The sequence below is a fragment of the Symphalangus syndactylus genome, chromosome 7, assembly GCF_028878055.3.
Source record: "Symphalangus syndactylus isolate Jambi chromosome 7, NHGRI_mSymSyn1-v2.1_pri, whole genome shotgun sequence".
NCBI classification, from domain to species: domain Eukaryota; kingdom Metazoa; phylum Chordata; class Mammalia; order Primates; family Hylobatidae; genus Symphalangus; species Symphalangus syndactylus.
This window is the reverse complement of record NC_072429.2, coordinates 26771397-26797504: the sequence shown is the minus strand read 5'-3', so window position 1 is coordinate 26797504 and position 26108 is coordinate 26771397. Positions and strand designations below refer to the sequence as shown.

The window sequence follows — 26108 nt, the reverse complement described above, 5'->3', positions numbered from 1 at the left end:
CATTAGCACAGTGCCTACACATTATGTGCCATAAGTATGTTGAAAAACTGTCATTACTGAGGTAGGGGTTTAAAGTCCTTACTGGAGACTGTATTTAGCTCTTGAAAGATAAAAATTATTTCCTAGGTGGAGAGTTCTATTTTAACTTTTTATTTTTGAAATAACATTTTTTAGAAAGTAGCAAAAAGAGATTCCAGCTTCCCTTAATTTTAACAGCTTACATAGCCATAGTGCAGTTATCAAAACCAGGAAATAAACATTATTACAATGCTATAAATTGCAGACCTTATTGAGATTTCATCACATTTTCCATGAACATCATCTTTTCTGTTCCAGGATCCATTGCATTTAGTTTTCATGTTGCCTTAGTTTTCTCTAGTTGATGATAGTTCCTTTGTCTTTTTTTTTTAAGAGAGACAGAGTAGCCCAAGCTGGAACACAGTAGCATGATCATAGCTTACTGCAGCCTCAAACTCATGGGCTCGAGTGAGCCTCCTGCCTCAGCCTCCCTCATAGCTGGGACTACAGGGACTTGCCATGATACTCAGCTAATTTTTTTTTTTTTTCAGGATATGGGGTTTTGCTTTGTTGCCCCGGTTGGTCTCGAGCTTGTGCTCAAGTGATGCTACCACCTCAAGAGTAACAATAATAATAATAGAACAACCTAAGTCTTGTGGTCCAAGCCCTTGATTCAGTGAGGAAGAGGTTTGTTTTTGTTTTGTTTTGCTTTGTTTTTTTGAGACCAGGTCTTGCTCTGTCCCCCAGGCTGGAGTGCAGTGGCACGATTCCATAATTCCACTGTAGCCTCAAATTCCTGGGCTCCAGTGATCCTCCCACCTCAGCCTCCAGAGTAGCTGGGACTGCAGGCGTGAGCCACCATGCCCAGCTAATTTTTGTATTTTTATTTTTATTTTTATGTTTTGTTTGTTTTTGAGACAAAGTCTCACTCTGGCACCCAGGCAGAAGTACAGTGGTGCAATCTCAGCCCACTGCAACCTCTGCCTTCCAGGTTCTGGTGATTCTTCTGCCTCAGCCTCCCGAGTAGCTGGGATTACAGGCACCCGCCACCACACCTGGCTAATTTTTATATTTTTAATAGAGATGGGGTTTGACCATGTTGGCCAGGCTGGTCTCGAACTCCTGATCTCAGGCGATCCACCTGCCTCGGCCTCCCAAAGTGCTGGGATTACAGGTGTGAGCCACCGCACCTGGCCTAATTTTTGTTTTTTAGTAGAGACAGGGTTTTGCCATGTTGCCCATGCTGGTCTCAAACTCTTGAGCTCAAGCAATCCACCCTCCTTGGCCTCCCGAAGTGCTGGGATTACAGGTATGGGCTACCATACCCAGTGAGATTTATTTTTAACATAGGTCTCGAAATGACTATAGGTCAGAGCTCTGGAACTGGATAACATGTTTTGGAGCAGTGTCATCCTCTTTTCAAATTCCCTAGTTCTTGACACCAAGGGAATTAGAAGTGACTTTTTCTTTAGAACTATGAAGCATATAAGTTCTGTGAGTTTTGCAGCAGTTTCTGTGCGTTACTCAGTTCTACTTCCTGCAAACAATTCTTTATTTCCACACCTGTGGAAGACAGTGTGGTCTTGTGGTTAAGAGCATGAATGTTGTTGTTTTGTTTTGTTTTGTTTTGTTTTGTTTTGCTTTGCTTTGCTTTATTTAAAAGATAGGGTCTAGCTTCGTTGCCAGTGCAATTCCTGGGCTCAAGCGATTCTCCCACCTCGGTCCCTCAAGTACTTGGGACTATAGATGTGCACCACCTCACCTAAAAATATGAACTTGGAAATGTTAGGTCTGTCCTAGCTCTATCATTTAACTTGGCATAAAGTGGGATCACAAGGATTAAATGACTAGCAGATAAAAGCAATCCGGAACTGTTAACTATAGCTAGTAAGTCAGAATTCAGTGAGCATAGACCATAAAATATTTCAGGTCTAGAATAGAACTTAGAAGATCTCTTAAAAATCATTTTTAGATACTTGGTTTTCTAAAGGTTGCAAGCATACATTCCACAATGTTATAGAAGTATGACAACCTCAATTATTTAGCTCCTTCAAGTTATGAAGAAAAGTTGTTTGGCTAGGGATGTTGGGGTGAGAGAATTTAGAAAGGAATACACTGGAAGCTTCTGAGGTTCTGGCAGTGTTCTCTATCTTAATTTGTATAGTAGTTTTGTGAATGCATATTTTGCAACAGTGTACTAAGCGGTACATTTCTGTATGTTTTTACATATGTATTGTACCTCTGATTGTTTAAAGAATTTCTGATATTGGGATATTGAAATCTTCAACTAATGTTGTATTGTCTGTTTTTCCTCTGAATTCAGTCAATTTTTCCTTTATGTATTTTATGGTTCTACTGTTAGATACGTATACACTTAGAGTTGTTATATTTTCCCAATTTTTTGACCTTTTTACCATTATGAAATATCCACTTTTTTGGTCTCCAGTAATATATCTTGTCTTAAAGCCTGTTTTGTCTGATAGCACTTCAGCTACTTAAGGTTGCTGTTTACACAGTATCTTTTTTTATACTTTTATTTTCAACCTGTATATGTCTTTGAATGTAAAGTATGCATCCTATAGTTAGCATGTAATTGAATCTTTTTAAATCCAGTGTGATAATCCCTGCTCTTTGAGTTGTTTAGTCCGTTCATGTTTAATCTGCTTATTGATATGGTTGGATTTACATTAGTCATTTGTCTTTTATAAGTCTCGTGTGTTCTTTATTCCTGTTTTTTACTGCCTCTTTTTGTATTAGATAATATTTTCTGCATGCTATTTTAATACTTTGGATTTTATTAACTATGTTTACTTTTTAGCTATTTTCTTAGTGGTTGCTGTAGGAATTGTAATGCACATCTTTTTATAGTCTACTTTAGTTTTTCGGGATTCTTTTGTTTTTCTTTTTGTTTTTTTTTTGAGACAGGGTCTCACTCTATTGCCCAGGCTGGAGTACAGTGGTGCAATCATGAATCACTGCGGCCTCCACCTCCCTGGGCTCGGGTGATCTTCCCACCTCAGCCTCCTGAGTAGCTGGACTACAGGTGCACACCACTATGCCCAGCTAATTTTTGTATTTTTTGTAGAGACAAGATTTTGCCGTGTTGCCTAAGCTGTTCTCAAACTCCTGAGTTCAAGCGATCTGCCTGCTTTGGCCTCCCAAAGTGCTGAGATTACTGGCAGGAGCCACTGTGCCCAGCCCTACTTTAGTTTAATACTACTTAATTTCAGTGAAATATATTGATAGAAGCTTTGCTTTAGCATAGCTCCATTTCCTCTCCTCCACTTTGAACTATCGTCATGTACATTATATCAATATATGTTGTAAACCTAACCACTGAGTGTCATAATTACAGCTTTTTATAATCTTTTGTCTTTTAAAGAAATTAAAGAAGAGAGAAAATAATATTAGACTCTTATATCTACTTAACATTTCTGATGATCTTCATTTCCCCCTGTGGTTTTGAGTGACCATCTACTGTCCAGCCTGAAGGACTTTAATATGTTTGTGAGGCAGGTTTCACAGCAGTAAATTCTCTTTGTTCATTGTGAAAGTCTTTATTTTGCCTTCATCTTGAGGTAGTTTTGTTAAACGTATAATCTTTGTTGAAAAATTTTCTCATTCACCATTTTAAGTATGTCATGACACTGCCTTCTGGCCTCCACTGTTTCTGGTGAGAAGTCAGAAATTAATAGTCTTGTTCTCTTATATCATTTTTCTCTTGTGGCTTTCACATTTTCTCTTTATCTTTTTCTCTTACCACTCTGACACTCTGGTGTCTTCACATGTAGATCTTCTGTTCTACTTGAGGATCACTGAAATGAGCTTCTTGGATCTTTAAATTAACATTTTTCATCAAAATTTTAAAGTTATCAGCCTTGGCCGGGCGCAGTGGCTCACACCTGTAATCCCAGCACTTTGGGAGGCCGAGGCAAGTGGATCACAAGGTCAGGAGATCGAGACCATCCTGGCTAGCATTGTGAAACCCCGTCTCTACTAAAAATACAAAAAATTGGCCGGGCGTGGTGGCAGTCGCCTGTAGTCCCAGCTACTCGGGAGGCTGAGGCAGGAGAATGGCGTGAACCCAGGAGGCGGAGCTTGCAGTGAGCCGAGATCGCACCAGTGCACTCCAGCCTGGGCGACAGAGCGAGACTCCATCTCAAAAAAAAAAAAAAAAAAGTTACCAGCCTTTGTTTCTTCAGACATTTGTTCTGTTCTCTTTCTTCCCTTCTTCTGGGTCTTCCATTCATATCAAGAGGGCCCTGTTCATTTTTCTTCAGTCTTTTTGTTTTCATTCTTCAGCCTGGATAATTTCTTTCGATACAACTTCAAGTCTACTTATGCTTTTTATTTTTATTTTGAAGCAAGGTCGCACTCTGTCGCCTAGGCTGTAGTGCAGTGGCACAATCATGGCCTCAACTTCCTGGGCTCAAGCGATCCTCCCACCTCAGCCTCCAGAGTAGCTGAAACCATAGGTGCGCACCACCACACGTGGCTAATTTTTTTGGCTTTTTGCTAGAAACAGGGTTTCGCCATGTTGCCCAGAATGGTCTAAACTCCTGACTCGGCCAGTTCGCCCACCTCGACATCCCAAACTACTGGGATTACAGGTGTGAGCTACTGCCCCTGGCCTGCCCAGTTTTGTAGTTGGCTTTAGGGAAAAGGATTTGACAACCTCCTTACTTCACCACATCAGAAATTACACCTATTTTTGAACTGTATAATAATTTTTTTAGTTTTCAAAAAATAAATCAGAAAGGATGAGAAAAAAACTAAGCCTTAAAATTGACCATAAGCAGAAACAAATTAACATAACAATCATGAATTGATTATATAGAAAAGATAATTCCATTAACTTTGGACACAGACTCTGACTGCAGCAAAACCTTGAACTTCAGATAGTAGGTTCATTGTTGGTAATGATATTTGTATAGTAATTTTGGAACTCTTGTTTATTGAAGGATAGAGCAAATTAGTAAAGTGGCTATTCTGAGAACAAGGGTTTTCACTGTGGAGGAATGTGAGGAAGAATCCTGTATTGTTGGATTTCACTTGTATGTGTTCTTTGGACTCATAAGGGTTTCATTTTGTTTAAGATGTATTTCCTGGGTTTCTTCACTGAGAGGGCCTAAAAGCAGTAATACCCTAGTAACAGTGAACACACTAACACCCAGATCTTTGTTTCTAAACACTATTCCACACTAAAAGAATCCAGGACTCGGCCGAATTGGGGTGGCTCACACCTGTAATCTCAGCACCTTGGGAGGCTCTGGTGAGAGGATCACTTGAGCCCAGGAGTTTAAGACCAGCCTAGGCAACATAGTGAGACCCCCCATCTCTACAAAAAAAAAAAAAAAAAAAAAAAAAAGCCAGGCGTGGTGGTGTGCACCTGTGGTCCCAGATACTGGGGAAGCTGAGGTGGGAGGATTGCTTGAGCCCAGGAGGTTGAGGCTGCAGCGAGCCATGATCTCTTTAGCCTGGGTAGTAAAGCGAGACCTTGTCTATAAATAAATAAGTAAAAATTGATCTAGGACTCCTTGGAGATATGGCAAGATCTAAGGTAGGCAAAGTACAGAATACTACACCTGGAATATTATGTAAACCTGCAACAAAGTTCACCCTTGGGAGAATAAACCCAGGTAAAATGCCCATGCAGATCCTGGAAGTGGGCTAGGGAGGCTTGAACTGGAAATCCTAGAGAACTCAGTACCTGGAGCACAGTTTAGAAGGGCCATATGGGATATGGGTGGGGCCCACCAGAGAGGAGGGCCTTGACAGGAGCCTCTTCTGCCCAGGTCTGAGGGCCAAAAAGTGCTCTATAACACATGAAACCATTTAAGCATTAAGTAACACTCCAAATTTTTTGCAGTGCTTTTATTGTTTATAATTTAAAACAATCTGTGAGGCAGAATTGAATTACAAAATTAAAAGCAGTATGTACAGTCTGCATTCAAAGAAAGATAATGTGAGAAAAGAACTGAAAGGTGGCCCCAGGGAGGAGCTATGGTTTGTACTAGACTTTGAAAACTATAGAAAATTTGGTGTTAGAGAGTTGGGAGGAGGATATGGAAGAGTTATTCCATGGAAGGACATGGGGGACACATAAGCAAACAAATGGAATGAGGGATAAGCATGGTAAGCTTTGAGAGACAATAGTGAGATGAGACTGTCTAGCAGAGAGGACTTGTGTTATATAGGTTGAGTAGGTTGGAATAGAAGCTTGATGTAGTGTGAAAAAGAGATTTCTGAATCTTGATTTTTCTCATCTGTAAAATGAGTCAAGACCTCCGTGCCCACCTCTCAAAATTATCTTGAAAAACAAATGAGCCAATGTATGTGACAGCAGATTTTCAGCAGTGAAGCGCTGTACTAGTATAGGTTGTAATGAATTTTGAATACCAAGTTGAGAAGTTTACAGTTGTGGTAGTAACTGTTGAAATAAACTCCATTCATCGAGAGCATTGGCTGTTTGGGGCTCTCCTTGGCAGCTCCTGTGATGATTTACAATGCAGGATAATGTCACTGTTTCCCCCTAAGTTTTCGGTGATGGAGAAGAAAGGACTGAGTAAAGAGCCCTATAAAATTTCTTTGGTTTCCATTTAAGTATAATTCAAGATCAGATGTTTCCCTGTGAGGCCTCTCTGGAATGTGTTAAAAGGCATTGTGGAGGTATGTAAGGGCTTTAACCACATTAGAAGCTTCTGTTCATAGAACAGAACCTGGAAAGAATTTCCTCTGATAGTGCTGCAGAATATCAGAACTGCCGGCTCACGTATGTATGAATGCTCCTGGCACCTAGCACGCTAAGGAAGACCTATACACTATCTATCATATCTGTCCTTGGATTCCAATAATATTGTACTATATGCCTGTCATCCTTTGGAGGAAGAATGTATTCAGCAGAAAAAACTCCAGTCTTTGTACTGGGATCATCAATTCAGTCTCAGCACAGCTAGGAAATAGTTCAACTTTCTCCTCAAAGTGCTATTTTTAGCTGTTTCCAAGGAGATGTTCAGCATGATACTGATAATTGCATTACTCTTAATTTGCACAATCTGTTATGGAGAGGGAAGCAGCAGTTCTTTTTCAATGTTTACTACTCAGTGGGCCACTGGGTTGTGATTTATCTGTTGAAATAATAGGATGCCTTACTTAGAATAATTGACCTCAGCTCACACCTGTAATCCCGGAACTTTGGGAGGCCAAGGCAGGCGAATCACTTGAGGCCTGGAGTTCAAGACCAGCCTGGGTAACATGGCAAAACCCCATCTCTACTAAAAATACAAAAAATTAGCCAGGTGTGGTAGTGCATGCCTGTAAACTCAGCTACTCGGGAGGCTGAGGCACGAGAATCGCTTGAACCTGGGAGGCGGAGGTTGCAGTGAGCCGAAATCATGCCACTGCACTCCAGACTGGGTGATGGAGTGAGACTCTGTCTCAAAAAAAAAAAAGGAATAACCTCAGAATTACATTCTGGAGCCTTTCGCTTTGCTACCTCAACTTTCAGTCCTTCAAGTTATAAAGGCAAGATGAGGGCTGGGCACACTGGCTCACACCTATAATCCCAACACGCTAGGAGGCCGAGATGAGAAGATTGCTTGAGCCCAGGAGTTCAAGACCAACCTGGCCAACACAGTGAGACCCCATCTCTACTAAAAACAGAAAACAATTACCTAGGGGCAGTGGTGCTTGCTTATAGTCCCCGCTACTCAAAAGGATCACTTGAGCCCAGGAGTTCAAGGTTACAGTAAACTCTTATGGTGCCACTGCACTCCAGCTTGGGCAAGAGAAGGAGACCCTGTCTCTGAAAATAAAAATAAAGACATGGTGAGTATTTCTCGAGCTGGCTGCTCAGGCTGGCCCTTAGCACTAATTCCTTTCTGGATACTTGAGACGTGGCTTTGCCCATTGGGAACTTGATGTTATAAATTTCCCAAAGAATGATTGGTCTCATAAAACACGAACACACACACACACACACACACACGCTTACTTCACAAGAGCCTGATCCGGCAGTCTGATTGATTCATCTGTGTTCATAGAATATTCCTAATGAGTTGACTCTGAAGAGAAGATTATAGATCAGAAAGTAGCTTAAGATTTACAGTCAGTGCTAAAGAAATTGAAAACTCTTAAAGGATGGGCATTAAGCTCTAGTAACTTGATGATTTAACCCCTCTCTAAAGAATTTGTTTTTTAAATAACTGTTAACTGAATTCGTTATGTTGTCTTGGCTCTCCAACATCCAACACCCCTTCCTATTTGGAGGAATTCTCTTGTGTTGTAATCTTGTTGAGTGGCAGTACCCCATGTCTCTCACTTCATCTTCTGATAACACAGGCTTGTGATCGATGCTTGGTATATTAGATGCTTCTGACCAAGACCTTGAATCTAGATTGAGTGAAGCAAAGACAATGGAATGGTTAGAGTTGATTTGCTGTCATTGCAGCCCTGTCCTGGCAAGTCTTTCACTAAAAGACACTCATGCATTCTGCTTCTTAACTGAGCCTCCTTGAGTTCTACCTGCTTTTTTTTTTTTTTTTTGAGACGAGTCTCACTCTGTCGCCAGGCTAGAGTGCAGTGGTGCGGCCTTGACTCACTCCAGCCTCTGCCTCCCAGGTTCAAGCGATTCTCCTGCCTCAGCCTCTGGAGTAGCTGGGACTACAGGTGCCTGCCACCACACCTAGTTAATTTTTTTTTTTTTTTTTTTGGTATTTTTAGTAGAGACAGGGTTTCACCATGTTGGCCAGGGTGGTCTCGATCTCTTGACCTCATGATCTGCCCGCCTCAGCCTCCCAAAGTGCTGGGATTACAGGCATGAGCCACCACGCCCAGCCAAGTTCTACCTGCTTTCTAAGCCTATTCGTTAAGCCTCTCATTGATTCTGTGAGCACTGATATCTTTCCAGTAAACCTGCCCCCTGAAGTTTTTTGCTTAAGATAGTCTTTTGCTTGCACGAATAACCCTAATCAATACAGTAGAGATCATTACAATCTAAGCATCTTTCTTATGGGTAGTACCAGGTAAATATGGCCATATTCTTATATTTTATTTTTTTCTGAATTCCTTTAGAATAGCCCTTCCCTCAGATAAATTATATCTTAAAATGAATTGTTATTTGTACCTGCTGTGTGTCTGGCACATAGTACATACCACAAAAATTAGATTCACTCTATACTTACATTTTTGTTTCTTCATTGAGATTCATCAAGTGCTCTATTTAATCTACAGTGTAATAATAGGACATTTGGGAAATACCCGGTCTCATCAATAGCATATTGACAAATCTTTTCCAGAGAAAGAATATTTTTATTTTGGTTCCTGTACTCATCCGTTTTCACACTGCTATTAAGAATTGCCTGAGAGTGGGTGATTTATAAACAAGAGAGGTTGAATTGACTCACAGTTCCACATGGCTACAGAGGCCTCAGGAAACTTACAATCATGGCGGAAAGTGAAGGGAAAGCTGATGGTTTTAAAGTGTGGCACTTGAAAACCATCAGTTCTCGTGAGAGTGAACTCACTGTCATGAGAACAACATGGGGGAACTGCCCCCATGATCCAGGGTCCATCCCTTGACCCGTGGGGATATTTGGGTAGGGACACAGACCATATCAGTTCCTCATGTTAAAAGGACCAGTTGTTTAGGTTCCAGGCTTCTCTTGTGCATGAAATACCCTGCTAACTCTATTTCCTCCCTTTGAAATTACTTAATCAGAAGCTTCAAGAAGGAGGAAAGAGCCCAGCACAGTGGTGTGCACCTATACTCCCATCTACTCAGGAGGCTGAGGCAGGAGGATCACTTGAGCCCGAGAGTTCAAGGTTATAGTGTGTGTTGATCACATCTGTGAATAGCCACTGCACTCTAGCCTGGGCAACATAGTGAGACCCTATCTCTCTTTTTTTTTTTTTAAAGGGACTTTGGTGGATTTTCTGTTTTGGGGGTTTTTGTTGTTTTTGTTTCAAAGCACTGTCAAAAGGTGGCAGGCAGACAGACTCTTCTGGTTTGGCTTGTGCCAGTTATATTGCTAAGATGTTCCACAAAAAAGTGCACACACTCAGCATGTGTCTACTTTGCTTTGCAGGATAACATTCTCTCAGCCTTTGTGTTCGATGAGTTTTTGGCCATCTGTGTGAGTTTCTGAGTTTGAATAAGCTAAGAAAAGACAGACTTATTTATTTAGGTTTCTTCACATTTTCTTGTGTTAACCTGCTAACAGTATACTGCCCTAATCCTACAGACATGGCTTGTACCCACGAATGTGCTCTCCTAGCATACTGTGTCTCCTTCATGACACAAACCATGAAGGGTTCTTATAAGGATTAAAGTACTTATTTCACAGAAAATAATAGCTTATTTATTGAGCCCTTATTTGCTAGTCACTGTATGGGCAGCTTTACATATATTATTACATTAATCCATTAAACAGTAGTCCATAATACTATTAAAGCTTCATTTTTGAAATGAAGAAACTAAGGCTTAGAAAGATTCTGAAACTTGTCCAAGGTCACATAACTAGTAAGTACTAGAAGCTAGAATTTGAATTTACACTGGTATGCACACCAGTGGGTATGTTATTTAGTTTCATTTCTGAGTAAGTAGAAATTAAGTGATACTGTAATTATCATTCCGTGCAAAAGATAGAAACAGAAAGCAAAGGACATGCCAAGAAAACCTATGTTTTTTGTTTTAAACGTCAAGAACGCAATTGATAATTAGCCCGATAGTCATGTGTGTTTTTTTCCTCTCTCACTGTACAAGGTTTTGGTGAAACTGATTCAGTTCTCAAAAGTCAGACTGTTGCCTATTAAATAGACTTGTGCATAAGGAAAGCTCACCTTTTTGTTCCCTTATAATAATATTGTGAGAAATTATGTAATTCTCTGATGTCTTTCAGAAAAGAAGAGAAGAGAGCACTAGACTAAAGGAGGAGGGAAATGAACAGTTTAAGAAAGGAGGTAAGATAACTTTCAGCACTGATAATCTGGTCATCTTGACTCCTCATCCTGTTGTAGAGTCTGTGAAGAAACCCCAAAGAACATTTGAAGAAACCCCAAAACCAAACTTCACAATACAGTGTTGCTTCCAGTACCTTGGCATTTTGGGTTTTTAACCAGGCCAAATTATTCATCTGATGGTGACAAGTTACCATTTGTCTCTTGGCACATGCATAGTCTTTCTGTAATCCACTATCTGTTAGTCTAGAATCAGGGGTAAAACTCTTGAGCTCTTGCTTTGGAAAACACTAACCTGGAATGTTAAAGGTTATGTGCTGCATTGCTGTGAAAGCAGAGTCCCTGCTTCTCACTTGCTGTGGGGCTGTGAAAGCGGCCTGACTGCTCTGGTATGGCCTAGGGCTGCCTGTCCTTTAGTTGCTCTTTCTTTCTTTTTTTTTTTAAATTCTCCAAACTGCTTCAGAAAAGTTGCTCTTTCACGTGCCATTTTCTTTGGATGCTTTAAATAGGGAGATTCTTCATGTCCTTCTGCATGTTCTACATTTGCTTAGAAATAAGTTGGTGGGGTTCATTCTGATAATTTGGGGTAACTATTTGATCTCAGAGCAAAAGTCTGCTGTCACATTTTGAAGTGTATATGCTTCAGAAATCTAGGAGTGTTAACATTTTCCACTTGTTATTTTCAGGTTTTTGATTTTTTTCTTATTATTTTCCAAGTTACCCTATTACCTGATTTCAGATTTTAGGGGTTTTTTTTTGCCTATATCTTGGTTTAGTAATCATTAATATTTTTTTCTAATAGAATAAATACTTCTAGTTTTGGAAGCATATTTTTTATATGTTAATATTAAATATTTCAAACCTGAGAAAGGAGTACATAGGCAATTTTCTATTAGTATCCTGACCATAATTCTCTTTTTCACCATTTTCTCTTTTAAGGTCTTGATTTAAATATTGATTTTTACATTGTTCCTTTTAGTTCTATCAAATGTCTCTCTTCAAACATTTCACCGATGCCATTTTAGCCAGGTTGACTGTATGAAAGCACAGCAGATTTAATGAAAACAAATATGTATAATTTTTTTCTTTATCTCAGGCCACGGATCCCAGAGTTTAGTCTCTTTCCTCTGTCCAGTTCTCTAACCTCCTTTGAAAACTCCTTTCTGAATTGCCCAGCCAAATGAAAACTGAACATTGAGGGAGCGCCAGGACTCCTGAGTATTGAGGGCTTGTCACTGACAGCATGTTCAGCTGTCAGTTCACCAAGCACAGCCTGTGAGATTGGCACAAGCAAGCACTGTTCCTTTAAAGAGAGAAGGAAAGAGGAAATGAGTTTTACTGCCCCAGACTTAATAGACTGTGACCATCTTTTAACTCAAAACCTTCATCCTATGAATGGAAAACAGTGCTTCTGAGATCCTGTGGAATATAGTAGTATCAGGAATAAAATCATAATGACTACTCATCCTTTATCTTATCCTCAGATTATATAGAAGCTGAAAGTTCTTATAGTCGAGCCCTTGAAATGTGCCCATCCTGCTTCCAAAAAGAGAGGTCAATTCTATTTTCAAATAGAGCTGCAGCAAGGATGAAACAGGTATGTATCTTTGACCTTTTCTTTTTAAAAAGCACATGGACTTGCAGTCTTTTCATACCATAGTTTCTCTCCAGAAACTAGCATAGAGGTTGCTGCCTCCCTTTTCCTGCCCATATATTTCCCTGATGTAAAGGCCATGGGGAGAATAGAAAATCTTTTGAAAAACTTGAGTGAGATTACTGTTAACATTCCCCGTTAAAGTAGCTCAGTGAATACCTTCATGGAAGGAGGGCTGACAAATTTTTTGCTAAACTAGGGCAGGTTAATGAAGCAATGAGCCAAGCAGTGCATGTCCTAGAATAGCTCTAGATCCTTATTTTAGGCCTCTGGAATTCTAGATAAACATGCAAAGGCACAGGGAAACACTGGTACAAACTCTGGGCTTTAAAGCATCTTTAAAGACGGTTATTCCCAGGATTCTGACTTTTCTGCTCAAAGTATGAACACTTGGAGAAATCTCCAACAGCTGGAAAAAGGTACCCTTAAATGCAAAATAGATGTCAAGGAACTTTAAAAACATTTTATATTTCTAAAGGACTGAGAACCTAGTATAACAAGGTGAGTATGGAATAGATGAGAGTACAAATATATTTGTTTTAAACCATGATGGTATTAAAAGTTAGATTTGGGCCAGACGCAGTGGCTCACACCCGTAAACCCAGCACTATGGGAGGCTGAGGCGGGCGCATCACCTGAGGGTCAGGAGTTCAAGACCAGCCTGGCCAACATGGTCAAACGCCATCTCTACTAGAAATACAAAAATTAGCTAGGTGTGGTGGTGGGCACCTGTAATCCCATCTACTCAAGAAGCTGAGGCAGGAGAATCGCTGAACCCTGGAGGCGGAGGTTGCAGTGCACTGCACTCTAGCCTGGGCGACAAGAGCAAAATTCTGTCTCAAAAAAAAAGTTAGATTTGTTTCTGATTTGTCTGATTTTCCTATTTAGTCTTCATAATTGTTGGATTGAAATGAGAGTGGGTTTTTTTTTTTTTAAACAATACCACTTTTTAAACTATGGCTACTTACATCCAAAGTACAAAGGATAGGTTATTTAACATACCTTTAAGCAACCATAATGCTGGCTCAAGATTGGGAGTGGCAGTGTTTTCATTTGTTTGTTTAGATCAGATATCTCTTTGATACTGTCTGAAATTCTCAAATGCCTCTACCACAGTCACTTTAGGTGACAAGGTTTTTTTTGTTTGTTTGTTTGTTTTAAAGGCCCCAGGGCAGGGATTGGGGGGTGGGTGCTTGAATGCTTGGACATGCAGAAAGGTTATGTTTGTTTTTTTTTTTACCAGAACTTGTATAGGATTCAATCTTCAAAGCAGAGTATTTTTGGAGTATTTCATGTGGCATGAGAGAAGAAATAATTTTAGAGTACACAAACCAACATTTTGTATTAGAGAAAACAAAACAATTGGTTTAACTTTATTTAAAACAATATTCATTAATGTATCCCACCAGCAATCAGAATTAACATCTAACAGTTTTTACACTTACCTGGAAAATTCTGATCTTTTGGATTTGCTTCTCCATTTTGCCACATTCTTAGACCAGACATTGTCATTGTGAAATAGGATCAAGGATGCGCCTTCAGTATCAGAGGAAATGCACCATACCCAGTTGGCTCCTGGGATTTGGGATTCTTTGTTTCCACAGTTGCCCAAGTTATTGATATTTCTAGGTTTGGGGTCGCATAAATAGTCTGGTTCTTGAGTTAGGAAAATGTATGGTCTTGCTAGTATTTTGTCTGTCACATCTGAGGAGAACTCAAAAGAGCGTTGCTCTATGATTGTTTCCTGTTCAAAGAATAGTTTTGTTGGTGAAGTTTTCTGTTCTTTTAAGTTGCATTCCTTTTTTTTTTTTTTTTTTTTTTTTTTTTTGAGACGGAGTCTCACTCTGTCACCCAGGCTGGAGTGCAGTGGCGTGATCTCGGCTCACTGCAACCTCCACCTCCCGTGTTCAAGCGATTCTTCTGCCTCAGCCTCCTGAGTAGCTGGGATTACAAGTGCCCACCACCACACCTGGCTAATTTTTGTATTTTTAGTAGAGACGGAGTTTCACCATGTTGGTCAAGCTGGTCTCGAACGCCTGACCTCGTGATCCGCCCACCTCAGCTTCCCAAAGCGTGAGCCGCTGTCCCCGGCCTTAAGTTGCATTTTTAATACTTTATGAAGACTCTAAAATGAGAGACTTGATAACTTCTAGGATTAGTACCGTGACAAAATTTAAGGAACATATTCTAAGTTTTTCAAGGAAATGATGGTTTAACTGCTTTAAGAGGTAAAGACGAAGAATTTCTGAAAGGCAGGTTTGCAAGCTCAGCATCCCTGACTCAGCGCCCCTGGCCACACTTCACATTTCATATCTGGAGAGAGAAAAGGTAACCTGGAGCTAGGGCAGAGTTTCAGCTCTAGGTCTTGCTAGCTACACAAGAGCAGAGCCCTAAAAGAATAGGTTCTCTCTTTTTTTTTTTTTTTAACTACTGTCCTTATACATTGTATACATTGTTTTATATGTATAGTTAGATTTGTTTGTCCTTATATATTGTGTACATTTGTTTTGTCATTATATATTATGTATATTGTTTTATATAAATATATAGCTACCTATATATAAAAATTATGAAAGAATGGTAAAGTTGTGATTTTTTTTTTCCACACACTCCACTTTGGGGACTACCATTGTAAGCAGCAGACAACACCTGGGTCCTCTGAAGTATTAGCAGACTATCAGCCTCAAACAAAAGTTTCTGCAATAAAACTCCATAATTCCTTGATTTGAGGAGGACAGTGGATAAGATGCACTACAGCTTAATAATCACTTCTAGGCACACAAAGAATACCACCACAACAGTTGTACACATAAATTGTAAAGATTTATTTCTATTTCAGAAACTGTGAAATTGTGTGTTGTTGACTTACAGAAATGTGATAAGTTGGAAAAATACTGACTTATATAAAGTTACACAGATTTCTTTACTTATAGGACTTCTTAGAGTTTTTAATATTTGAACTGGTATGCTGAACATTGAAAGAGAAATAAAAAAAGGTCCCAGATGACCCTGAAACCTTTTTTGTTTTGTTTATTGTGGTAAAATACAGATAACATAAAGTTGGCCATATTAAAGTACAGTCATGAATCACTTAACAATGGGTATACATTCTGAGAAATGTGTTATTAGGTGATTTCATCATTGTGTGAACATCATAGAGTATGCTGACACAAATCTGGATGGTATGGCCTACTACACACCTAAGCTATATGGTATAGCCTAGTGCTCCTAGGCTACAAACGTGTACAGCATGTTTCTGCACTGAATACTGTAGGCAGTTGGAACACAATGGTAAGTATTTGTGTATCTAAACAGAAAAGGTGCAGTAAAAATGCAGTAGAAAATATTTTTTAAATGGTGCATCTATATATATAGATATATACACACACACACATATGTATACACACACACACATACATATACCATATATGCCATGAATGGATCTTGCAGGACTGGAAATTGCTCTGGGTGAGTCAGTGAGTGAGTGGTGAGTGAATGTGAAGGCCTAGGACATTACACTACCATAGACTTCATAAACATCTTACATTTAGGCTTCACTAAATTTATTTTTTTAATTTTTCTTTAATCACCTTGGTTTACTGTGCCTTGTTTTCTTTATAAACTTTTAAATTTTTTAAAACTCTTTTGTAATAACAGCCTAAAACATAAACATGTTGTACAACTACAAAAATATTTTCTTTATATCCTTTTCTGAGTTGGGGCAGGGTCTTGCTCTGTTGCCCGGGCTGGAGTGCAATGGTACGGTCATCGCTCACTACAGCCTTGAACTCCTGGACTCATGCGATCCTCCCACCTCAGCCTCTCCAGGAGCTGGGTAGCTCGGACTACAGAACTGCACTACCACTCCCAGCTAATTTTGTTTGGTTTTAATTTTTTTAGAAATGGGGTTTAGAAATGTGTTTCACAGATTAGTCTTGAACTCCTGGCCTCAAGTGGTCCTCCTGCTTTAGCCTCCCGAATCACTAGGATTATAGGCGTGAGCAACCGAGCCCAGCTATATCCTTATTCTATATACTTTTTTCTATTAAATAATTTTTTTTTTTTTTACTTTTTAAACTTTTCTGTTGAAAACTAGGATGCAAATACACACAGTAGCCTAAGCCTACACAGGATCAAGAGCGTCAGTATCACTTGTCTTCCACCTCCACATCTAGTCCCATTGGAAGGTCCTCAAAAGCAACACATACATGAAACTGTCATCTCCTATTATAACAATGCCCTCTTCTGGAATACTTCCATACTTCCTATAGGACCTACCTGAGGCTGTTTGACGGTACACTTTTTTTTTAGTAGAAGGAGTACACTCTTAACATAATAAAAAGTAGTGTATAGTAAATACATAAACCAATAACAGCCATTTATTATCAAGTATTATGTATGTGTTATGCTTTTTTTTTTTTTTTGGAGACGGAGTCGCTCTGTTGCCTAGGCTATAGTGCAATGGCACTGTCTCAGCTCACTGCAACCTCTGCCTCCCGGGTTCAAGCAATTCTCCTGCCTCAGCCTCTCAAGTAGCTGGGATTACAGGTGTGCACCACCATGCCCAGCTAATTTTTTTGTATTTTTTGTAGAGATGGGGTTTCACCATGTTAGCCAGGCTGGTCTCGAACTCCTGACCTTAGGTGATCCGCCCACCTTGACCTCCCAAAGTGCTGAGATTACAGGCATGAGCCACCATGCCCGGCCTGTGTTATACTTTCACATGACTTGCAGTGCAGTAGGTTTGTTTACCCCAGCATCACACCAACACCTGAGTAGTAGGTTATGCCATGATGTTATGACGGCTACTATGTCATTAGGTGATAGGAATTTTTCAGCTCCGTTATACTCCTATGGGACTACTGTTTTATACACAGTCTATCATTGAAACGTCATTATACAGTGCATGACTATATACAATTCAGTGGATTAAAATACCTTCACAGTGTTATACAGCCAACACCACTATCTAGTTCCAGAACTTTTCCATCATCCTAAAAGGATACCCCACACTCATTAAGTCATCACTCTTCATCCTGAAACTTTTTTTTTATTTTCTGAGATGGAGTCTTGCTCTGTTGTCCAGGCTTGAGTTCAGTGGCGTGAATTCGGCTTACTGCAATCTCCACCTCCTGGTTTCAAGCAATTCTCCTGCCTCAGCCTCCCAAGTACCTGGGACTACAGCCACCCGCCACCACGCCCAGCTAATTTTTGTATTCTTAGTAGAGACAGGGTTTCACCATGTTGGCCAGACTGGTCTCGAACTCCTGACCTCTAGTGATCCGCCCACCTTGGTCCTCCAAAATGCTGGGATTACAGGCATGAGCCACTGCGTCCAGCCCTGAAACTGCTTTTGATTGAATCCTGAAACAGTTTGGCTGACACTGCTGTGAAATATTCTGCAAAATATTTAGTATTTGCTACAGTAGGCATTGTGAGAATATTGAACACTTATTTGAAATAACTTATTTCTGTAATACAAAAATTCCTAATTTCAGGAAAATGGACATTTTAGAGCTGCAAGACATCTTATATAACATCCAGTCTACCCTGCTCCTATTTTAGATGAGACAAACTGAGCCCTAGAGAAGGAAAATAGCATGGGCAGTGTTAAAGAGCAGGTTATTGTCAAAGCCAGGACCAGAATTCAGTTCTTTGACATCCAGTGTTCTTTCCGCTGTGTCATGCTTCTAGATTCAGAAAGTTCAATTAGTTAGATATTTTGTTTAAGAGTTGTGTATTTTTGTTTGATCAGTGGACAAATTAAGGTTTATAACTGAGACTACATGACAAGCCACACTGTGTGTCTGTAGATGGAGCATCTGTATACTTTCTGAAATATACCACTTTGGGGTATGATAGTATAACCACTAGCCAGAGAGGAGGGTAATTCAGTTATTCACGTGTCAGTCATTTGCCCTGTTTTAGGTCACAAAGTTTCTCAATGTTAGCATTCTAATGTAAAGTGTCTTGCAAATGTAATAGGTCAGTTAGAACAATCTTTAAAGACATTTTCAGAAAAAAGCGACTTGAATAAGTGTTACCAGGAGGCCTTCAGATCAGAGCCATCCCCATGTTAATTTTGAATTTTGTCTTGGAAGTAACATTCAGGTTTTTACGTAATTTCTTTGAAAACCATTCTGTATCTCCATAAGCAGTTATTAGTGATCAGATCATGTCATTAAGCCTTTGGGCCGTTAAAATAAAACTAGGGCAACACATATTAATACTGTTTTTCTTTTTAGGACAAGAAAGAAATGGCCATCAATGACTGCAGCAAAGGTACAGCTTTATTATCTTATTACATGTTAACATACAGGAGCAATATGTCAGACAGAGGGGCTTTGGGTCAGGTGTGCACTTGTACATGTGTACCCTTCCTCTGAAGCCTTGCAAGAGGTGACTTTATAATTATTTTCAAAGATACTATGTAATAGAGTAACTGCTTTTGAATGGATAGTTCAATCAGTTTCTCCTCTACTGGTAAATACATGAAGAAAAATTCAGTGCTCTAGCCTGGGCAACATGACAAAACCCTGTCTCTACCAAAAATACAAAAGTTAGGCAGATGTGGTGGCGTACCCCTGTAGTCCCAGCTACTCGAGAGGCTGAAGTGGATCACCTGAGCCCAGGAGGTTGGGGCTGTGGTGAGCCGTGATTATGCCACTGTACTCCAGCCTGGGTAACAGAGTGACCCTGTCTCCAAAAGAAAAAAGAAAACTTCAGTGCTCTCTTGGCAACAGAACTCATGGAATAGAATTTACCTCCTGTAGTCTCTGAATTACTTTCTGTTGAGATTCAAAGTGAAGATCGTAGCTGCTATTAGAGCATTTGGATCTGTGTATTTTGAGAAGGGGGACAACTGTGATGAGGGACAGTTTCTGTTAGTGAATTGATAGTCTTTTTCAGGTGTCATAATTCTTCCAAACCTACTTCACATCATTTTTTTTTACCCTTTCAGATTCTACAGAATGAATCCAGCCTTTGCTATATGATATCTAAGTTCTATTAAGGTCTTATCACCCCACTAACTTTTATAGGGACACCTCAGACATAGGGTCACTACAGTTTTTTTGTGTTTTGGGGTTTTTTGTTTTGTTTTGTTTTTCGAAAATTGCCTGATAGGCCAGACAGGTGCCTTGCCTTTCTCACCAACTTCATGTGGAGAATATACATAATCACTTTTTCTTGCGGCCTAGTCTCAGAAGTTTTTCTAGCAAGTCACTATTTTTGTGTTTTCTATTTTTTTAGCTTTTCTTCTTTGGATAATAGTTTCTGGGAGAATTATAGAGTGGAAGAGAACCTTATATGTTACATAGATCCCCTGTCACACTAAGCATGTATTCCCCTGCTGTTACCAAAAAGGGGTCCTGATCCAGACCCCAAGGGAGTATTCTTGGACCTCTCACAAGAAATAATTCAGGGCAAGTCCATAAAGTGAAAAAGCAAGTTTATTAGAGAAATAAAGAAACAAAAGAATGGCTACTCCATAGGCAGAGCAGCAATGTGGGCTGCTCAGTAAAGTATACTTACAGTTATTTCTTGATTATATGCTAAGCAAGGGGTGGATTACTCATGAGATTTCCAAGAATGGGGCAGAGATTTCCCAGAACTGAGGGTCCCTCCCCTTTTTAGAATATATAGGGTAACTTCTGAATGTTGCCATGGTGTTTGTAAACTATTGTGGTGCTGGTTGGGATGTCTTTTAGCATGTTAATGCACTATAATTTGCATTTAGGGAACAGTGAGGATGACCAGAGGTCACTTCCATCGCCATCTTGGCTTTGGTGGGTTTTGGCCAGCCTCTTTACTGCATCCTGTTCTGTCAGCAGGGTCTTTGTGACCTGTATCTTGTGCCAACCTCCTGTCTCAACCTGTTACTAAGAATGTCTTAACCTCCTGGGAATGCAGCCCAGTAGGTCTCAGCCTTATTTTACCCAGCCCCTATTCAAGATGGAGCCACTCTGATTCAGATGCCTCTGACACTCCAATTTTTTATTTAATTAATTTAGTGCCCTCTCTACTGGCTTTCTTTTCTTTATATTTGGTATTTCCTTATAGTATCTGAATGAAACTGTTTCTATATTATAATATAAAAGACCACTTCTGATCTGTTACCAAGTTGGACTGGAACTAATTCTGAATGTACTGTTTTGTTTGGAGGAAGTTATTTAACCTATTTCCTTTGTGTGAGGATGTGTGGGTTTGGGAAGTTTAAATTAGGAACAAGCTGCTGGTTTTCAGAGCTTCTTTCTCTGCAACCAAATGGTGAAAAAATGCCTCGTAAGCATGATTAGCATGGTATATTGTAAGAAATAGTTCATTTCCATATGAAACAGTTTACTTCCAGCTGCAGCCTGAAGTGTAGGAGCCTTGCCTAGAAAATGAGGGAAAGGAGAAGAAAGTGTTTTCCAACCAAAGTGTTTTCCACATTTATTTTTGGATTTGCCTAAACTAATATTTATGTGGTTAGACATGGTCGTTATGGATACATGCATTGTATTCATAGGCAAATTACATTTATATCAATATAGTTTTTTATCGAGAGCCCCTGACATCCCCCACTCTCCACACACACACACACACACACACACACACTCTCTCTCTCTCTCTCTCTCTGTCTCCCCTCTCTCAATTCTCTCTCTGTCTGTCTCCCCTCTCTCAATTCATAAACCTTGGCAAAGAACTTAGCTTATTTCTGAGGTCATATTGGCGCTCCAGGGTTTTCATCCTTGACATAAAGTTTGAGTTCATTCTCACCTCAGTCTCCTAAGTAGCTGGGACTACAGGTGCATGCCACCACACCCAGCTAACTTTTTTTATTTTTTATTTTATTTTTTGAGACAGAGTCTCGCTTTCTCACCTAGGCTGGAGTGCAGTGGTGCCATCTCGGCTCACTGCAACCTCCGCCTCCCAGGTTCAAGCAATTCTTCTGCCTCAGCCTCCTGAGTAGCTGGGACTACGGGCGCATGCCACCATACCCGGCTAATTTTTGTATTTTTGGTAGAGACGGGGTTTCACCATATTGGCCAGGCTGGTCTCGAACTCCTGACCTCATGATCTGCCTGCCTTGGCCTCCCAAAGTGCTGGGATTACAGGCGTGAGCCACTGACCCCAGCTCAAGGTTAGGGTTCTTTCAGAAAACCTTCTCCTGACCCAATATTCCCCTTCAATTGCTGTACCATTTATCTGATCCCTTTCATTGAAATAATTGTCTATACTTGGCTGTCTCTACTTTGTCTTCTCCTGTTTTCTCCCTACTTCACTTCCATGGAGCATTTGTTTTATCCATGCCATTGAAACCCATCTTGTAAAGGTCATCAGCAGTTTCATCTTGCTCAATTTAGTAGTTGCTTTTCTAGCCTAACTTTACGTGACCTTACCTGCATTTAATATAGTTTATCATTCCTTTCTCCTTTAAAATTCTCTCTCTTAAATTTAATGAACTCTATTCGTTTTTTCCCTGCTTCGTTGGCTATTCCTTCTTACTCTCCTCTGTTAGCTTTTATGTCAACCTCAACATTTTGGAAGTCTCTAGATCTTAGTCCAGCATGGGACCCTCTTCTTTTTTTTCCCCTCTGTATTTTCTCCCTAAGTGATCTCATTCAGTTCCGAAGCTTTAAATACTGTCTATAAATTAGCACAATGTAGCCATTCCACCTTGTGTGTATATTTCAAAACGTTATGTTATATTTATGTTTGTTATATACCATAAATATACACAATTTTTATTTGTCATTTTAAAAGTTAAATTAAGACAGAAGGAAAATGCATGGATTTTTTAACCTAAGAAATTAGAGCAACAGGCCCGGCACGGTGGCTCATGCCTGTAATCCCAACACTTTGGGAGGCTGAGGCTGGTGGATCATGAGGTCAGGAGTTCGAGACCAGCCTGATCATTATGGTGAAACCCTGTCTCTACTAAAAATACAAAAATTAGCCAGGCGTGGTGGCACGTGCCTGTAATCCCAGCTACTCAGCAGGCTGAGGCAGAAGAATCACTTGAACCTGGGAGGTGGAGAATGCAGTGAGCTGAGATCACGCCATTACACTCTAGCCTGGGTGACAGAGCAAGATTCCATCTAAAAAAGAAGAAATTGGAGCAACAAAAATGCAATTAAGGGAAACAAAAGGAGTATTTTCATAAAGATAAAAGCCAAAATTAATGAATTTTAAAATATAAAACTAATAAATACATGCCATGTATATGGCAGAGTTTCTGTCTTCAGCTCTGACTTCTGCCCTGTAGTCCAGTGTCCTGCATCCCACTGCAAAGTTGTTCGTTCTTCTTGGATGTCTGGTAGGCACCTCAGATTTAACGTGCCCAGCCCCCATACACACACAAAACTTGCAGTTAGTTTTTTCCATTCTAATAAATGACATTACCATCCGTTCCCTTGCTTAAGTTAAACCTTTGGAGTCATCCCTGATTGTTCTTTCATGCCACATGGCTAATTAATTAATTAGCACGTTCCATGGGCTCAAATTTAAAGAGATACTTAATCCGGCTGCTATTTTCCATCTCTGCTATTTCCAGCTTAGACCAAGCCAACATCCTCTCATCTGGACCACTGCATTAGCTTTCCAGCTGATCTCACAGCTTTCAGTCTTGCCCCACCCACCCACACTATAGCCAAAGCAGTCCTTCAAAAATGTAAATCAGAGTATGTCTGAAGCTTGCTTAAACTTTCCAGTGGCTTCTCATCACACTCAGGAAAAAGTCCAAACTCCTTTCCTTGGCCAAGAAGGTCCTCCATGGCCCCACATTTCAGCCTCTGGTCCCCAGCCTGGTAACTCACATGCCAGAGTTATTCTTGTTGGTCCCTCTTCCTGGCATGCTCCTCCTTAGCCTTTCACATGGCTGGCCTCTCTCACGTAGTCCGTCTTCATATTCTGAGACCACTTTCTGAAGTTACCTCATTTCTTGCTTCACTTGCATTTCCATGACCTTGTTTTATTTTTCATTATAGTACTATGACTATTAAAATTATATACCTGTCTATTCTTGCCTACTAGAATAGCATAAGGCTTCATGGAACACGGACTGTGTCTGTCTTGTTTACCACTACAGCCCAGAGACATACTGCATTGGACATATATATTAAGTACTAAATAAATGTTCACAGAAAGCATGAATTTAAAAATTAAGGATAGATTGTGAGAAAAGAAAAAAGTTCTAGAGCCAAGACATGGCTTTTTTTTTTTTGCTTTTTTTTTTTTTTTTTTTTGAGACAGAGTGTTATCTCTCTGTTGCCCGGGCTGGAGTGCTGTGATGCAATTGCCACTCACCGCAACCTCCGCCTCCTGGGTTCAACTGATTCTTACACCTAAGCCACCCAAATAGCTGGGATTACGAGCCCACACTGCCACGCCCAGCTAATTTTTGTATTTTTAGTAGTGATGGTGTTTCGCCATGTTGGCTAGGCTGGTGGTCTCAAAGTCCTGACCCCAATTGACCTGCCTGCCTCGGCCTCCCAAAGTGCTGGGATTGTGGGCCTGAGCCACCGCACCCAGCCAGCACTGCTTTCTAATAGAAAAAGAAACAACTTGGAAGAAATTAGAAGAAATGCAGTATGTTGAACCAAAACATAGCAAAGGATTATTAGAAGGGCAGCTGATGCTGGATAAAGGAAAAGATATTATGCATCAACCACCTCATAGTGCTGGAGCAGTAGTTTGAGGGTTGAAGGAACAGTGAGGATTTAACTAGAAATATAATCTTAGTACTCAAGACCTAGAAAAAAGAGAATGATAGTCTGCCACCAGATTGGTTTCCCTTAACTCTTTAATTTGTATCTTCAAATTCTCTCTCACGTAGCCTGGCCAACATAGTGAAACCCCATCTCTACTGAAAATACAAAAATTAGCCAGGCATGGTGGCACATGCCTGTAATCCCAGCTACGTGGGAGGCTGAGGTAGGAGAATCGCTTGAACCTGGGAGGAGGAGGTTGTAGTGAGCCAAGATTGCACCACTGCACTCCCGCCTGGGCGACAGAGCAAGACTCCGTCTAAAAAAAAAAACTCTCTCTCACTCTTTCACTGCGCACTTGAACTCTGTTCTGGCCTGTCCTGGACTGGGTAAATGACAAGTAGGCAAAAACCAGGACTTGGAGTATAGATCAGGATGTGGCAAACTACAGCCACAAGCCAAATCCAGCCTGCCACCTGTTTTTGATAGCCTAAAAGCTAAGAATGGTTTTTACAGTTTTAAATCACTGGAAAGCAAAAGAAAAATATTTCATGATAATGTGAAAATTATGTGAACTTAAATTTTAGTGTCCATAAATAGTTTATTGGAACACACCTAACCTTTTTTGTTTACATATTATCTGTGCCTGCTCTCGTGCTACAATAGTATCATTGAGGAGCTGCGACACAGATGGTCTGTCTGGCCCACAAAGCCTACAATCTTTACTATCTTGCTCTTTATAGAAAAAGTTTTCCAGCGTCAGGTATACACTTGACAAATGACTCTTCCTTTCGTATCCTTGGAGGATGATTGATAAAGGAATCTGATATAGCCGAAGATATGTAGGCCGTTTTTCTTTGTGATAAAAATTATTTCTTCTCTTTTTACAGCAATTCAGTTAAACCCCAGCTATATCAGGGCAATATTGAGGAGAGCAGAGTTGTATGAGAAGACGGACAAGCTAGATGAAGCCCTGGAAGACTATAAATCTATATTAGAAAAAGATCCATCAATACATCAAGCAAGAGAAGCTTGTATGGTAAAACCTAAAATTTTTTAAATATTTTTCCTTCTATTCTTTGTGTTGCTATCCAGTGAGTCCTAAATAATCCTTTCAGACACAATTAAATTCCATTTCTGTGCTTTTGAGGAGCTTATCAAGATATATAGGAGGCCAGGCACGGTGGCTCTTGCCTGTAATCCCAGCACTTTAGGAGGCCGAGGAGGAGAGATCACTTGAGGCCAGGAGCTCGAGACCAGCCTGGCCAACACAACAAAACCCCGTCTCTTCTAAAAATACAAAAAATTAGCCGGGTGTGGTCGTACACACCTGTAATCCTAGCTACTCGGGAGGCAGAATTGCTTGAACCCAAAAGGCAGAGGTTGCAGTGAACTGAGATCATGCCACCACACCGCAGCCTGGGCGACAGAGAAAATCATTGAGCCCAGGAGTTGGAGGCTGCAGTAAGCTGTGACTACATCACTGCATTCCATCATGGGCAACAGAGTAAGACCTTGTATCTTAAAAACAAACAAATAGGCTGGGTGCGGTGGCTCACGCCTGTAATCCCAGCACTTTGGGAGGCCGAGGAGGGCAGATCACCTGAGGTCGGGAGTTCGAGACCAGCCTGACCAACATGGAGAAACCCTGTCTCTACTAAAAATACAAAATTAGCTGGGCGTGGTGGCACATGCCTGTAATCTCAGCTACTCGAGAGGCTGAGGCAGGAGAATCGCTTGAACCCAGGAGGTGGAGGTTGCAGTGAGCTGAGATTGTGCCACTGCACTCC

General features: G+C 40.4%; 1 protein-coding gene across 4 annotated transcripts in view; it reads left to right on the top strand.

The window, feature by feature from the left end:
* The window catches only part of TTC1 (tetratricopeptide repeat domain 1), a 56541-nt gene that overhangs the window by 14932 nt on the left and 15501 nt on the right, over positions 1 to 26108 (top strand). For all 4 annotated transcript variants that reach the window (XM_055285420.2, XM_055285421.2, XM_063643143.1 and 1 more), the window contains exons 3-6: positions 10917 to 10977; positions 12459 to 12571; positions 18874 to 18910; positions 25209 to 25357. In XM_055285420.2, coding sequence (XP_055141395.1) covers positions 10917 to 10977; positions 12459 to 12571; positions 18874 to 18910; positions 25209 to 25357 — 360 coding nt within the window. The remainder of the gene's footprint in view (positions 1 to 10916; positions 10978 to 12458; positions 12572 to 18873; positions 18911 to 25208; positions 25358 to 26108) is intronic.